At 47.0% G+C, this 14,113-nt stretch overlaps 1 protein-coding gene across 2 annotated transcripts in view; it reads right to left on the minus strand.

Annotated features, from left to right (window-relative positions):
- Window positions 1–212: 212 nt before the first annotated feature.
- The window catches only part of Cdh5 (cadherin 5), a 38,812-nt gene continuing 24,911 nt past the window's right edge, over window positions 213–14,113 (minus strand). For both annotated transcript variants that reach the window (XM_047529366.1, XM_047529367.1), the window contains exons 6-12: window positions 13,557–13,744; window positions 12,150–12,400; window positions 8,231–8,373; window positions 7,060–7,184; window positions 6,597–6,705; window positions 4,420–4,665; window positions 213–2,303 (exon numbers count right to left, since the gene is read on the minus strand). In XM_047529366.1, the coding sequence (XP_047385322.1) occupies window positions 1,786–2,303; window positions 4,420–4,665; window positions 6,597–6,705; window positions 7,060–7,184; window positions 8,231–8,373; window positions 12,150–12,400; window positions 13,557–13,744 (1,580 nt within the window). In that variant the 3' untranslated portion in view covers window positions 213–1,785. The remainder of the gene's footprint in view (window positions 2,304–4,419; window positions 4,666–6,596; window positions 6,706–7,059; window positions 7,185–8,230; window positions 8,374–12,149; window positions 12,401–13,556; window positions 13,745–14,113) is intronic.

The raw sequence follows: 14,113 nt of genomic DNA on the forward strand, positions 1-14,113 counted from the left end.
TCCCTTGTTATTTTCTGTTGCAGTCCATTTTCTCGGTGACTTGAATGTCCCCTTACCCACTGGGTTCCTTTGATGATGGTGATGGAGGGTGTATGTGTACGTGTGTATGTGCAGAGCCTGTGGTCTATGTCAGTATGTATGTGTGCATGTGTTCACATACATGTGTGCACGCATGTGTGTTTGTTTCACATGAGCTTTTCCAGCTCTAGAAATGGAAAAACTTCAAGATTTTTCTTTATTTAGGTATAAAAAAAATACAGTACGTCTCATGCACCAGTGTGGCCAATATAGAGTTATTATCTGTAGAGCAATTACTACCACTATGGGAAAGAGAAGGTTATAAGAATTGTTTATCCAACTAAAAAACCTGAATTAAAATTGTTAACCTAAATAACAACCTGCTTATTATACAAAAACCCTATTCTATATGTTTGTGAGGACTAGAAACTTGTAAGTATTATTAGTAAAAAAAAAATTATGAAAAATTAATTATTAGTTTAAAAAGATGTCAGTGTTGCCTACAGTCCCCCGCAGTGTGAGGGGCCTTGCCAGGGGAAGGAAGCATGGCCTGTGATGAAGGATGGACTGGAGAGTTGGTCTCCTTCCTTGCCCCTCTGCATCTGGACGCCACTTCCACAAGGTATGTTTGCAGTGGAAAGATCCACATGCAGCTTAAAGTGGGCAATGCGCAGGTGCTGCAAAGCTTGGGCAGGGCAGGGGCCTCGCCTTTGGGGTGTGCCTGGGGGTCAATTCCCTGAGATGTGGCAACCACAAGGCATAAAGGCAAGTGACACTCTGTCACACACTCATGTTTGGGTTTGACATTGGCCAGACTTGCTGAGGGCCACATCTTGGGTGCCTCTAAATCAAGAGATAAGTAGACAGAGAAAATAAAGAGGGAGCAGGAGTGACCCGCTGAGGCAGAGACAGACAGGTCTTACGCTCCAGAAACATCTGCCCCTCACAGGCAAGCCTGGGTTGGGGTTGATGAGTGTCAAATTGGGGTATCACCTACTCCGGATGCTCTCTGGAAATGGTGGGTATGGAGGTGGCCCTCACCCTATGATCTGTCACTCTTGGTCTTCACTGTCCCTCCAGGATGAATTCACAGTTGCTTCAGGTTCAACAAGCCACTTCCATGAATTTGGCTGAACGGGTCCATGCTCAGTACAGCACAATTACTGGAGTGGCAGGCCAGTGAGGTCGACTCAGGACCCAAGGTCAGGAGCTGCCAGATGGCCCCGTCTTTCCTCTTGTCAGGCCTGGGGAGGGGCTGGGGAATGGGGCACTGAGGACGAATGAGGCAGGGCTGTGAGGGCAGGCATGATGGACAGGCACAGTTTCCCTTGGAGCTGGGCTGCAGAGAGTCTTATCCCATAGGTCATGCCATCCAGCCCTCTCTTGCCAGGCAGATAGTCACCAGGATCTCACCAGCCCACTTCCCCAGGGACCTCTGGGGAAGACCTCCCAGCAGTTGAACAAGGTCTGCTTTGCTTGGCAGCTTTGCAGAGCCAGAGTAAGTCTTTGGGTTAGATCCGTGGTCTGGGGGACAAGCCCAGAACCATGACTTTTCCAGCGTTTGGGGGTAGCCCATCACTGAAATATGCTCCTTGATATTTCAGAGACCTGGAGTTTGCTACCCCGGGGATGGTGAGGCCTTTGGTACCCACAAGAAAGGACGCTGGACTGGGAAGTCAGTGCCACACTTGGAAGGCTTGGTGTCTGGTGTCTGACTGGCCTGGGCTGCAGTGGGTTGGGGTTCCCAGGACCAGAGGGCCAGGACCCCTAATACACCAGCTCCTCACGGGGGTCCGAACCGTAGAGCTCCGCCAGCATCTTGAACCTGGGGCCCCAGTCATTGAGGAAGTCGTAATCAATATCCGAGTCGGAGGAGTCGGTGCCCAGGGAGCTGAGCGACTCCGCGATGGACTCGGAGCCCTCATAGCCATAGATGTGCAGCGTATCGTAGGGGGGCCCGCCGCCATCCTGGTCTGCCTCGTCCTTCTTCACCTCGATCATGGTGGCCATCTCTCCGGGCCCGCCGTGTGCCCCGGGCCCCAGCCGTGGTGGCTTCTTCACCTGGGTGTAGACGGCCGGCTGGGCGTCCAGCGCAGGCTGCGGGGGCTTGGCCCCGCCGTGGCGCACCGAGTTCAGCACTGACACGTCATAGCTGGTGGTGTCCATCTCGCCGCCGCCCTCCTCGTCGTAAGTGACCAGCTGCTCGTGGATCTCTGGCACGCTCTTGCTGTGGGCACGGGCCTGCTTCCGGAGCCGCCTCCGCAGGAAGATGAGCAGAGTGATCACTGCCAGCCAGCAAGCAGAGCGAAGGACCAGTCAGAGAGGCTCAGCTCCCGGGCCCCCGCCCCCACTCACCAACCCTGTCCACCCGCTGCGGATTCCAAGGCCAACCCAGACTCCCAGGGACAGCTCCAGGGCTGGACCAACACAGGCTTGGTTGGGTCCAGGCACCAGGTGGGTCCACCCCCTCCCCATGGGACAGTCACCTTCCCTCCTCCATGCCCTTGTCTGGGTGGTAGTAAGCTCTGGAGTAGGGCTTCCTCAAGTTCATTCTGGTCTGCCAGTCTCAGTCCTCTTTACCTGCCTCCTCATTTCCCATCTCATACCCAGGTGGCCAATTTTTCCATGTTATCTCCGAAAGTCCAGGAGGTTGGGATGGAAATGGGGAAAGAGTTGGAATTTTGAGCGCAAACCTTCTGAGTCATTATTTTGTTAAGCCTGTGATGATGATAATGGATTATGGTGGTGCTGGCAGACATGATACTCATTGCCCAGCAGCAGCCACTCTGTTGAGCACCTACTGTATACATGCTTGGCACTACATTGGGCACATTCTCCTATGATCTCACTTCATGTAGGTATTGCTATCACTATTTTGTGGTTGAGGAAAGTGATATCAGAGAGGCCAGATGACTCACCTAGAGTCTTGGGGTCAGGCAGTGCTGTGGATGTCCACCCTGGTGGAAACTCTGAGGGGTGTGGCCTTATAAGTGTCTACAATCCCTGAACCATGTGTTACAGAGTTCCTGTAATTAGGCTCAGGCCATCACTCTGGGCTCTGTCTTGCTCACTGTGAGTTTCTTAATAAGCTGTTCCATACAAGAGGCAAGTTGGAATGCCCTGGGAGACATCTCACTGAGTCTTAGTTTCCTTGTCTGTAAAATGGAAATGATGATTTCTCTGCTCTGCTTATATTTGGAAAGGGTGGTTATGAGGCCAAATGCAATTGTATAGGTGGTGGCAATGTTATTTTGTTATTATTACTTAGCATTATTTGAGGGGGAATCTGGGCCTGGACTTTCTACCATGGAAGCCAGAGAGGGAGGCAACCCAGTGGAGCCACCAGCAGGGAAGGCCTGAAGTGTACACCTTGTGTGCCACAGCATCCCAGTCCTTGTCATTGTGGTGCAAGGCTAATCTGGACCCCCATGGGCTTCTTGAAGGACTGACCCTGGATTTATCTAATGGCAGATGAATTATGGAAGAATTTATATGCTTGGGAGGAGCCCTCAGTGACCAGAGCTGATGGACAGGCACCACCTCCTCTGTCTCTAGTGGAGAGATGCTAAGGGAAGCTCTATGCTGCTTCCTGGTTCCCCAATGGAACAAAGCCTGTGGCCACGGGTAACTTCTGTGACATCTGGTCCTTAATGGGCTGTCTTCCTTGCTTACTCCAATCCCTCTCCTCTTTATGAGATCTCCAAATAAACTACTTGCACCCAAATCCTTGACCCAGGGTTTGCTTCCTGCTTCCTGGGGAACCCAAACTAAGGCAAACTCCTAAAACTTATGAGGCCCAAATCACAAAACAGAAACCAAAACCAAAACCAAAATACAGATAATATAAAAGTTTGAGGAATTCTATAAAAGGAAAGAAAACCTCCAGTGACAATCTAGAGGTTTTTAAATGTTCCATTTTAGAACTGGATCATTTTTAAAAAAAATTAAAATAGGTTTTATGTAAATAAATTCCCAGAACAGTGCCTGGCACACAGTAAGTGCTCAAAATGTATATGTTGAAGGAATGAATGTGTACCTAGAGATTTTTATTTTTATTTTTGGTGCTGGGTATTGAACTTGGGGCCTCACATATGCTAGGCAAGTGTCTACCACTGAGCTACACATTCGGGCCCAAGCTATTTTGAAATGGAGTTGGCTTGAAGAGTGGGGGAGGGTCTTGAGCCCTGCCCCATCCTTCTTCTCCTCCTTGTGCTGGCATTCTACGCTTGATACCCAGGTGGTGGAACTCAGCATCCCTGTAGTCTACACGTGGAACCTTGAACCCCCGGGGGGTGCACTGGCCCAGGCTGCCTTGTGGGCGGGAAGCAGGACTGAGCCCAGATCCCTGGTTTCTTCTGTGAAGCCCCCTCATTGTCTCCTCCTGACACCCTGGGCACTGACCTGTGATGGTGAGGATGCAGAGGAAGATGGCTACCAGCGCCTGGATGCTGACGCCCATCTGGGCAGCTGCCTCCTCACAGAAGGTGAACTCGCCCCACTCATTGCACTTGCACACGGCCACGGTCAGCATGTTGGTGCTGGTCAGGCTCGGCTTCCCATTGTCCGAGATAAGTATGGGCAGGTAGTGCACCTTGGCCTGTTCCCGGTCAAACTGCCCATACTTGACTGTGACATTGGCTGTGTTATCTGGAAACACCAAGGTCATAGAGTAAGGTTGTGCTAGAGGAGTCCACCCCCTCGTACGATGGAACAAAGGGAGCCCTCCTCCACTGCACCAGCCCCACGCTGCCTGGACTGCTTCTCTGCCCTGTGCATCCCCTGCCTCATTTCCAGCCATCGAAGCGCAGGCCTGTTCTTTCCTAGAGGGGATATTTTAGGCAGTTGCATGGTCCCAGCTGAGAAGAGTGGCTCATCTGGATTTAAAATCTTGTGGGCAACTGGTGTGCCATTTCCCCTTCTTTATCTCCAAACCCCTTTCCAAGAACAGAGGCCTTTCTCTTTGGCTCAACTAATTATTGCAAGGCTTCAAGCTTCCACAGCAATCAGGAAAAGTAAAGTTTTAAAAAGTCTTTTAGCACTGGGCTAACTTCTGTGTCTGCCATCTTGGAGGATCCTTTGTTATCAAGGAGATTTACAGTACTGAGAGAATGATTGCCTTTGCCATCGAGGTTCCCTGGCCAGTCCAACTGGGAATGTGCTTTGTCTAAGTATTGGTTTCCCCTCCCAGCCCCAATCACTGGTTTCCTGTATATGAGAATCCCCAAGGAGCCTAAACACACACACACACACACACACACACACACACACACACACACTTATTCTTATTCTTGCTCTCTTTCTTCTAGTTCAGTGGTTCTGGGCAAAGGATAGAAAATCTGACTTCTGTAGGTTCCTGGGAAGTATAATACCAAAGGAGAGAGAATTTACTGAGTCATACAGGTTGGACATACTCAGGAAACCAGTCAAGAGCCAAGACTTTCAAAAGCAAGGCAATTACATTTCATTATTCACAATTACATTTAAGTCTTAAGTCTGTCTAAATGATACACCATTGACACTTTGTGGGAGAAATGAGGGATTTTGACATGTAGGACATTCATGGGTAAGTAAATCTGAAATCCACAGGCTTACCTCCTGGTTGCATGTGGGTGTCTTTGGGGTGGCACTTGAGCTTTGACCCCATGGCAGGCCCTATACAGGTTTGAGGTAACATTGGGAATGGTATTTTTGCTAAATGTTGAATAGCCTGTCATTAACTGTCAACACATCATAGTCCCCTTCTCATCCCAAGGAGGTTTCTTAAGACAGATCTCTGGCTGATTCCTGGGTCTGCTCCTGACTGTCAGGGGATGTCAGTGGGCGGCTTCAGTACAGGGGTCCTCACAGTTTTGCCAGTAAGGAACAGTTAGAGATCTCCTGCCCTGAAGATCCTGGGTGAAGGATTGCTTTATTTAACCCTTAGGAGGATTTTCTCTACTTTTTTCTGAGGAAGTTACAGAGGCCATGAAACACTTTCCACTTTTGATTAGAATTAAATCAACTCAGCATCATCTTTGCAGTAAGTGCACATCCATCAGAAGCTCTGATTGGCCACTGCTGACCTCATAGGACTCTCTGGGGTTTGATTGGTGGACCAGATGTGCTGTGATTAGTGGACCAGATCCTGTTTAGGGTAAGTAGTCATTGTAGCTGAATTAAAACAAATTTCACTATATCTTTGGGATTTAAGGCTTCATGTTTCCAGTTTTGACTATTTTGGAGGGATCTCAAAGCTCCATGTCGTAGAATGATTTGAAATTTTTCTGAGGTGCAGAGACCCCAATGTGGAGATGGATCCTTTGTGAACGGACCTAACTGCCTGCACCCCCTTATCTATTCTGTACTTCTCTTGACCAGAGCATCTTAGAGGGGAACGTGGATGTGGTGGTTTGGCCAGGGCAGCTCTGCCCACTGTATAATTTATATAGTGGGAATTGTACAAAATGTTCTGTAACATAAAAATCCTTGTGGGGGACTGCCCACCATTTTCTAACTTAGTTCTTGACTCTGGTGTTTCAGGGCTTAAGTAACCCCATTTCTGACCCTGTTACAAGCCTGCTGATTACTGTGTTGCTCACCATGATTATCCGTGAGGGTGAAGTTGCTGTCCTCAGTGCTCAGGGTGTATCTGAACTTGACATTCCGTGGAGTTATGTCCTTGTCTATTGCAGAGATCTGCACAACCAGCTGGAGTATGGGAGAGGGGATTGTCAGTGTGGTTTTGGAATGACCTGGGGTTCAAGGATGGCAGTTTTGGGTTTAGACCTAAGCATGGCTGCCTCTCACCTGCAACCCTAACCTACATGGTCTCCACAAAGCCACTCTTTCCTCCACTATCCCAGACCCTGACCCAACCTCTCCATCTACACTTCAGACATTGTCTGAGGCTTCGTTTCTCATCTGTAAAATGGGGATGGTATTACTTTTCCTCAGGGTTGTCGTACAAGTTACATGAAGCTTAGTGGTACTGCAGCTGGCTGTCTACCCCTCAGCCTGCCCCCAGGGGGCGCTGCCTCACCCTCCCACCCAAGCCAGACTCACCTTGCCAGGGGCCACATTCTCACACACTTTGGGCTCATAGGGCTGGGCGAACATTGGGGCGTTGTCATTCTCATCTAAAACTTCAATGTGGACCTGCACAATGGATTCTTTACCTGTGGGGATCCCTGCAGGGGAAAGGACTAGTCACCACAGTGGGCTCAGCGGATGCCAGCCCCTGAGGGTTGGAAGGTGTTTGAATGGGTAGACCTGGAAAGTGTCTGGTGGAAGTCACTTTTTTTCCCAGCAAGAGGGCTCTGTAGGCCTCTGGAAGAGAGGCCAGGGTGGCATTCTGGATGGAGGCAGTGTGGAGGAGGAGGCCAGTAATGCTTTGCTCAAGAGGAAGTTTGCTGAAGTATTATGTGTGAAAATCAAAAATGGTAAGCAACTAAGTGCACTTAAAAAAGTTTTAATTAACAAAATTAATCATTAAGTAAATAAATATAATTAATTAAAATCATGTAATTTAATAATTACTTTATCATTCAAATAATAATTCACACCCTCTCTGGGCCCGGGTGGGACCTGGATTTAGTGGGAATATTTATCCTTCTCCTTGAGGGTGGTTGTGATTTTCTCATATAGGTCAAGCATGCAAAACCTCCACCTATCTGAAGTTAGAGACACTAACAATCTTGAGTTAGAAAAACTGCCTCAGGTTTTGAATTAAACCCACTAACTGGTGCCAATGCTGTTCCCCTCTTCCGCGGAAAGCGTGTTTCCCAAATGTCCCTAATGATAAGAATCATGTGGTGCTTGTTGCATGCACATTCTTGGCCTCATCTGTGCTCACTGGACCAGAACCTCCAGAGGGGAGTCTGAGAAGCTCTGTGTTGAGTAGGTGAGTTTCATCACTGAGTCATCTCCTTAGCCTGTTTTTATAACAGTGCTTCTCAAACTCTGTTGTACATGAGATTCTGATTCAGTCTGGGGTGAGGCTTGAGATTCTGCACAGCCAGCGAGCTCTCAGGTGACATCAATGCAACTGACCTCAAGGACCATACTCAGGCATGGAAACTTGATAGCATCTCAGCTAGGGATGCTTTGCCAGGAGCTTATATAGACCCCAAGTGACAAATGATACCAGCTTTGAAAGAATGAGGGAAAAAGAAAAGAGCCCAGTATGGGGGTGGGGGTGGGGGTGGGTCCCTGGAGATGTGGCCGGGCCACTCACCACTAGAATCCAGTTCTTTGGCCTCCACAGTCAGGTTATACCAGGGGTAGGTTTCTCTGTCCAGTTCTTTCTCATTGTAAATGCCTCCCTGCTTGGTTATGCGGAAGAATTGGCCTTTGTCACTGGTCCTGCGGATGGAGTATCTGTCCAGGGGAGAGGGTTTCAGGGCTTTCCGTTATTTTTTGAAGAGTCAAACTCCTCAGCATGACATACAAGTCTCTTCAGAATCTACCCCTACATCCTCCTCCACCCTCCTCTCTCACTGTTCATTGTTCTCTACCACCCAGAGCAGTGAGTACACAACAAGAGGGATTCAGGGAGCAAGACCATGTCTGATCTGAGTGTGCTGCTGGCTCAGGAATGAAAGGGGTACCTGAGACCATTGGTAGCACTCCAGAGCTGAGCAGGTGACACTGTAATCAACTAGACCACAGCTGGGATACTTTTGTGGGTATGATCAATGAAAAGATAGGTGGGCAAGAGTCAGGGAAAAATAGAAAAGGAGCTGGAAGAGATAAGAAGTGATAAAGAAGATAAAATTTGTGAAATAAGAAAATGGAAAGGTTCTTGCAGAAATCAGGAAGTTAGAAAGAGATGAATATGTGTGTGTGTGTGTGTGTGTGTGTGTTTACATGTATGTATATATGTCAATATACATATCATATGAATAAAAAATAGTAGCCTTTGCTGAGGAAGATCCCAGAACAAATAGAATAGAACAAATAACAAAAATATAATAGGAAAACTTTCCTGATATGAAGAAAGTCTGGAGTTCATAGATTAATAGAGGCCATTGATATCAGGTATATTTGATAAGGCAGATCCCGATGGCACTTTTGAATTTCAAGGCTGTGTGAAGAAACTTTGAAAAGAGTACAGACTCTCAGAAAAAAATAAGTTCCTTATTAATAAAGAGAAATAAGACTCACCCCAGATGCTCCCATAAAATTGCTAGAATATATTGCTAGGAAGGTGTTTTTTGAAGGAAAGTGTTTATAACCTGAAGATTATATAAACACACCCAGGTGATACTAAAATAAGAAGGGAAAAGCCTAAGTTTTTCTGTAAATATGCAAGCACTTAGGAAACATGAGGGTCCTGAATTTTGGTTTTGAAAACTTACTCTAAGAAATGTCTCAATATGAAGTGAAAATGTGGTTTAGGAGGAATTAGAAATGAAGCTGTTGTGGGTGGGGATTAACTAGAAAATACGGGTCCGGGAAAACTTTTAACATTTTACAGGTAGAAGTAAATCTCACTGATAGAAGTAAAAATGGATACATATCCCATGCAAATATCTAGTAGGGGGTTGTTTATAGAAAAGACAAAGAACAAGAAGCAACACCATTACATTTGAGAAATGGGAAATGTAAAACAAGAATAAAAGAACCAAGATCAAACGTATCACTTATGGTGAAAAATGTAAATAGGTTGAACACCAAGTATGTCAGTTTAGATTAAAAAGCATAGCCACGTGCATTCTGCTTTCAAGAGACAACTTAATGTCAAATGACCTAGAAAAGTCAAAAGTAAAGGATGGAAAATTTATATCAGGCAAATAGAAATAACATGAAAACAAACCCAACAAACACAACATCGGGCAACCTGGAATCCAAGGCCAAATGTTTAAGCAGAACAAATTTGGGTAATTTCATAGCGCGAAATTTACAAGCCATAATGAAGGTAAAATAGTTGTCTTAGTAAGCTGAATGGAAAAACTAAAATGCATAAAGCAAAAATCTTGAATATTTAAATAAAATGGGCACAAATACCATTGTTATTACCGTTATGGTTTGGTTTGTAAGTACTGAAGCGCCCGTTAATGCAGGATACCCAGAGGAGAAATTATTATATTTTGGGAGCTGTAACCTACTCAGTTCATCCTAGTTTGAATGGACTCATTGGGTGGTAACTGTAGGCAGGTGGGGCATGGTTGGAGAAGGTGGGTCACTGGTGGTGTTCCCTGGAAGGGTGCATCTTCCCTGTGGTCCCTGTCCCCCTCTCCTGGTTATCATGTCCTGAATTGTTTTCCTCTGATGCACTCTTCCGCCATGATGTTATGTCTTGCCAGAGCTGTGGAGTCAGCTGATCATGAACTGAACCTCTGAAACCATGAGCCAAAATAAACTTTTCCTCCTCTAAGTTGTTCTTGTTGGGTCTTTTGGTCACAGGGACACAAAGCTGACTAAAACAATTACATCACAAAACAAGCTAAAAGAAGTCCAAAAAAAATTCCCCACCACTTGTAGATGAACAGAAAAAAATTGAAGTCAATATATTAAATAAACCTATGGATCAAAGGAGCAACAAAAAGTGTAATTACAGACTATCTGGGATAGAACGGCAAAGAAGAAGTAGTCCCCAAATTTATGAGCTCTAACTGAAATGCAGGGACTTGTTTTATCCTTAATAAGAAGGCCTAATACCATAGAAACATTAGCTCTTCCAAAATTGATATATACACATAAATCTTATTGGAATCCAAATGTTTTTTAAAAAGTAGATAAAAGGATTTTAAAGTTTGTATGGAAGAATGAACATTTCAGAATGGATAAAAATTATATAAAATAAAGAAGAAACAGGGAGAGACTTGCCTTACACACACTAAAATGCAGCAGAAAGCTACCAAATAAAACAGAATACCAGAGAACAATAAAGAATCCAGAAAGAGATTCAAGTATACACAAGAACTTAGGGCACCACAGTGCTGGGGAAATAATGACTTTTAATAAATGGTGCTGGAATTATTGGCCACCCAGGTAGAATAAATAAGACTGGACTGAATTCATACTTACTCTCAAATATCATGCAGCTTATTCAAGAGGGTGGAGGAAAGGTGTTTAGTTATGATAGACTACTAAGTGCTTTGATTTGAACACATTGCCCAAAAGTTCATGTGTTGAAAATCTGATCCCCAAATTTATATGTCAATGACATTTGGAGATAGGGCTTTTGGGAAGTAATTAGGACTGGATGAGGACAGGAAGTGAGGGTGGTCCCCATGGTGGCATTAGTGGCTTTATAGAAAGAGGAAGAGAGATCTAGGCTGGCAAGCCAGGCTCTGTCTTGCCAAGAAAGCCCTCTGCCACCTATGATACAGCAAGGTCCCCACCAGATGCTGACCAGGTGCCACGCTCTTGAACTTCCCAGTCGCCAGAACTGTGAACAAAACAGACTTCTGTTCTTTTTAAATTATGAGTCTGTTGTATTCAATTATGGCAACAGAAAACTTTCAGTAAGACAGAAAGTACTGATGAAAAGGGCATGATACCATCCAAAGAAAAATTTAAAAACACAAACAACAGCAAATGCAGTATAAATCTCTGTCTCTGTCTGATCATAAGGAAAGGTGTGATAGGACCACTAAGCCCTTAACGTGAGCTGTTGTGATGCGGGCGTTATCGGTTTTCTTTACAGACCTTTGTATTGTTTCAGTGTGTGAAATCAACTTATCTTTACTTGTGTGGTTTTCAGGACAAATTTAGTAAAACATTTTTGATGAAGGGGCTTCAGGTATGTCATCTGATTGGCTGCTCTCTTACTGTCGGGTCTCATTTGATGGGACCCGTAGGACTCGTGGGCCAAAGAACAGATCCTTCAAGGTCAAGCAGAGGTCAAACAGGACAACCTGGACTGTGAAAGGTGGGGGTGCCCAGCAGGGTGAGATCCCAGCAGGCCAGAGGCAGCGGCGTCGGTGGAGAGAGCTTGGGCCGCTGATCCTGCCTCCGTCACTTTCCATTCTGGTGCAGGGCGAAGCCCATTTTCCTCTCTGGTTCTCAGTCTCAACCAGCAGCCATAAGAACATCAATGCTAGGACTGTCACTGTGGTCATCATCAACAAATCACCAAGCATCTAGTAAGTGCTTTGATTTGAACACATTGCCCAAAAGGTCATCATCAACACACCCCTGCCCCTTACCCAATGCTGCGCCGGGCCTTGTCGGGATCTACGGCCGTCACGGAGCCGATCAGAGGTTTCTTCTGGTTTTCCCACAGCTGGAAGTGGTAGTAGAGCTGCTGGAAGACGGGGGGCTCGTCCACGTCCGTGATGTTGATGATGACCCGGGCTTTGTTTCTGCCGGAGATGCCGCTCAGGTATCGGAGGTTGATGGTGGGGTCTGTGGCCTCGATGGTGAACACGTACTGCTGGATGAGCTCGTAGTCCAGCGGCTGCGTAGGGGAGAAATATGGTGACCCTTGCTCTGAGCCAAGCAGACTGCGAGGTAGCACTAGGGTGGCAACTGTTTGACACTACGGCTCAGAACAGTGACGTTTCCAGGGTCATCAAGAGTGGCCGGGCCTGGGGTCTGTCTTCAGCTGCCCCGCACCTCATTTCACTGGCCTCACAGTCACACAGCCAACCCTGGCCCTGTTCCCAGTCCCCTGTTCGCAAGGTGATCACAGACCAATGGCTCTCTCCACAGGTCCTCAGGGACAAGCCTTTTCTTTATGCCTTTACTCAAAAGGCTTCTCCTGTGTGTGTCATCCCTCAAGTGGCCAGTGAGAAGGCGACCAGAGGCTCGCTCAGAGCCCTCCTGGCTAGGTAGTGCTCCCTGCCTTCTGTTGCTGTGTGTAGCAATAAACACAACGGCTACACTTTTTTATTTGTGCCTCTGTCTTCCCTACTTGCTGAGAGCTTTGTGGACCCTGGAGGCTGGGTGTCTCCCCCTGTGTCTCTGGTCGCCAGCTTGGGGCTTGGCCACAGAAGGATTCAGGCTCAGAACCCCCAGTCCTCTGCATGGCCATTCTGGAGGCCCGTTGAGGTCCCTGACAGGACCTCTCCCTTCTCTTCCATATTCAGTCTGATTTCAGCAGCTGCTGTGCATGGCCACCAGTGTCCTTGTGCACTCATTGTTTCCGTGCATGCCGATGACTTTCTTCTGGCCAGGACACAGGGAAGAACAGAAAGTGTCAGAGCAATGCTCTGACAACACCGCAGGACTCGATGTATAAATGCCCCCACTCCCACCCCTTGCTGCAACTCAGATGTGCTCTCCCTGTTCCCCAGATGCCCTCCATGGGATTGGACCCCATTTGCCCACCTGCTCATTAATGAGCTCAGTATTAGCTTCCTTCTTTTCACCTGAAATGACTCCCAGGGATCACCTTCTTTAAGTAAGCAATATGCACCCAAATCCTTGCTTCCAGTTCTGATTCTGGGGCAACACAGCCTGAGACACTGGGTCTCAGTCTTCATGAGCACGTGGCTAGTTCTGAGCTGACTCAGAGCATTCTCCTCTGGCCCAGGAACAGCCCCAGGGTAGATCCTGTGGCTGCTGCAAGCCCCAAGCCCTACATCTGAGGCCATTGTTGCAGGCCTACCAACCTTCATGGGTTTGATGATGCCCTCATTGCGGGTAGGATCCGTCTCGATGGTGAAGGTGTCCCTGTATTCGCCCTGCACAATGCTGTACTTGGTCATCCTGTTCTGAGGCTCGTCTGGGTCATTGACAAACAGAGAACCCACAGGGCTGCCCACACGGATGTCTTCAGGCACCGTAAAGGTGTACTTGGCTGATGTAAATAGAACACCCCAAAAGGCGTTGGATTAATGAGATAGATAAGGCTAGTGATCTTTCGTATCATCCTACCATATTTTGATACAGGAAATAGACATGATAAAATAATGATGATGAGAATAATTGATTTAGGATTTTAAGGCAAAGAGGTCTGTTCTTTCTGTCCATTCATCCACCTGTCCATCCCTCTGTCCATCCAAAACATGATTATTGAGCACCTACTACATGCCAGGCACTTTGCTAGGGATTTATCAGTTGGTAAGAAAGACAAGTCTTGCCTTCAGGGAGTTTATGCCATGCAACCCAATGTCCCTTCAGGAGAACTGGCTCATCCTGAAGCTGGTTGAGCCTCTATTTACATCAG

This window comes from Sciurus carolinensis, chromosome 16 (genome assembly GCF_902686445.1).
Source record: "Sciurus carolinensis chromosome 16, mSciCar1.2, whole genome shotgun sequence".
Taxonomy (NCBI): domain Eukaryota; kingdom Metazoa; phylum Chordata; class Mammalia; order Rodentia; family Sciuridae; genus Sciurus; species Sciurus carolinensis.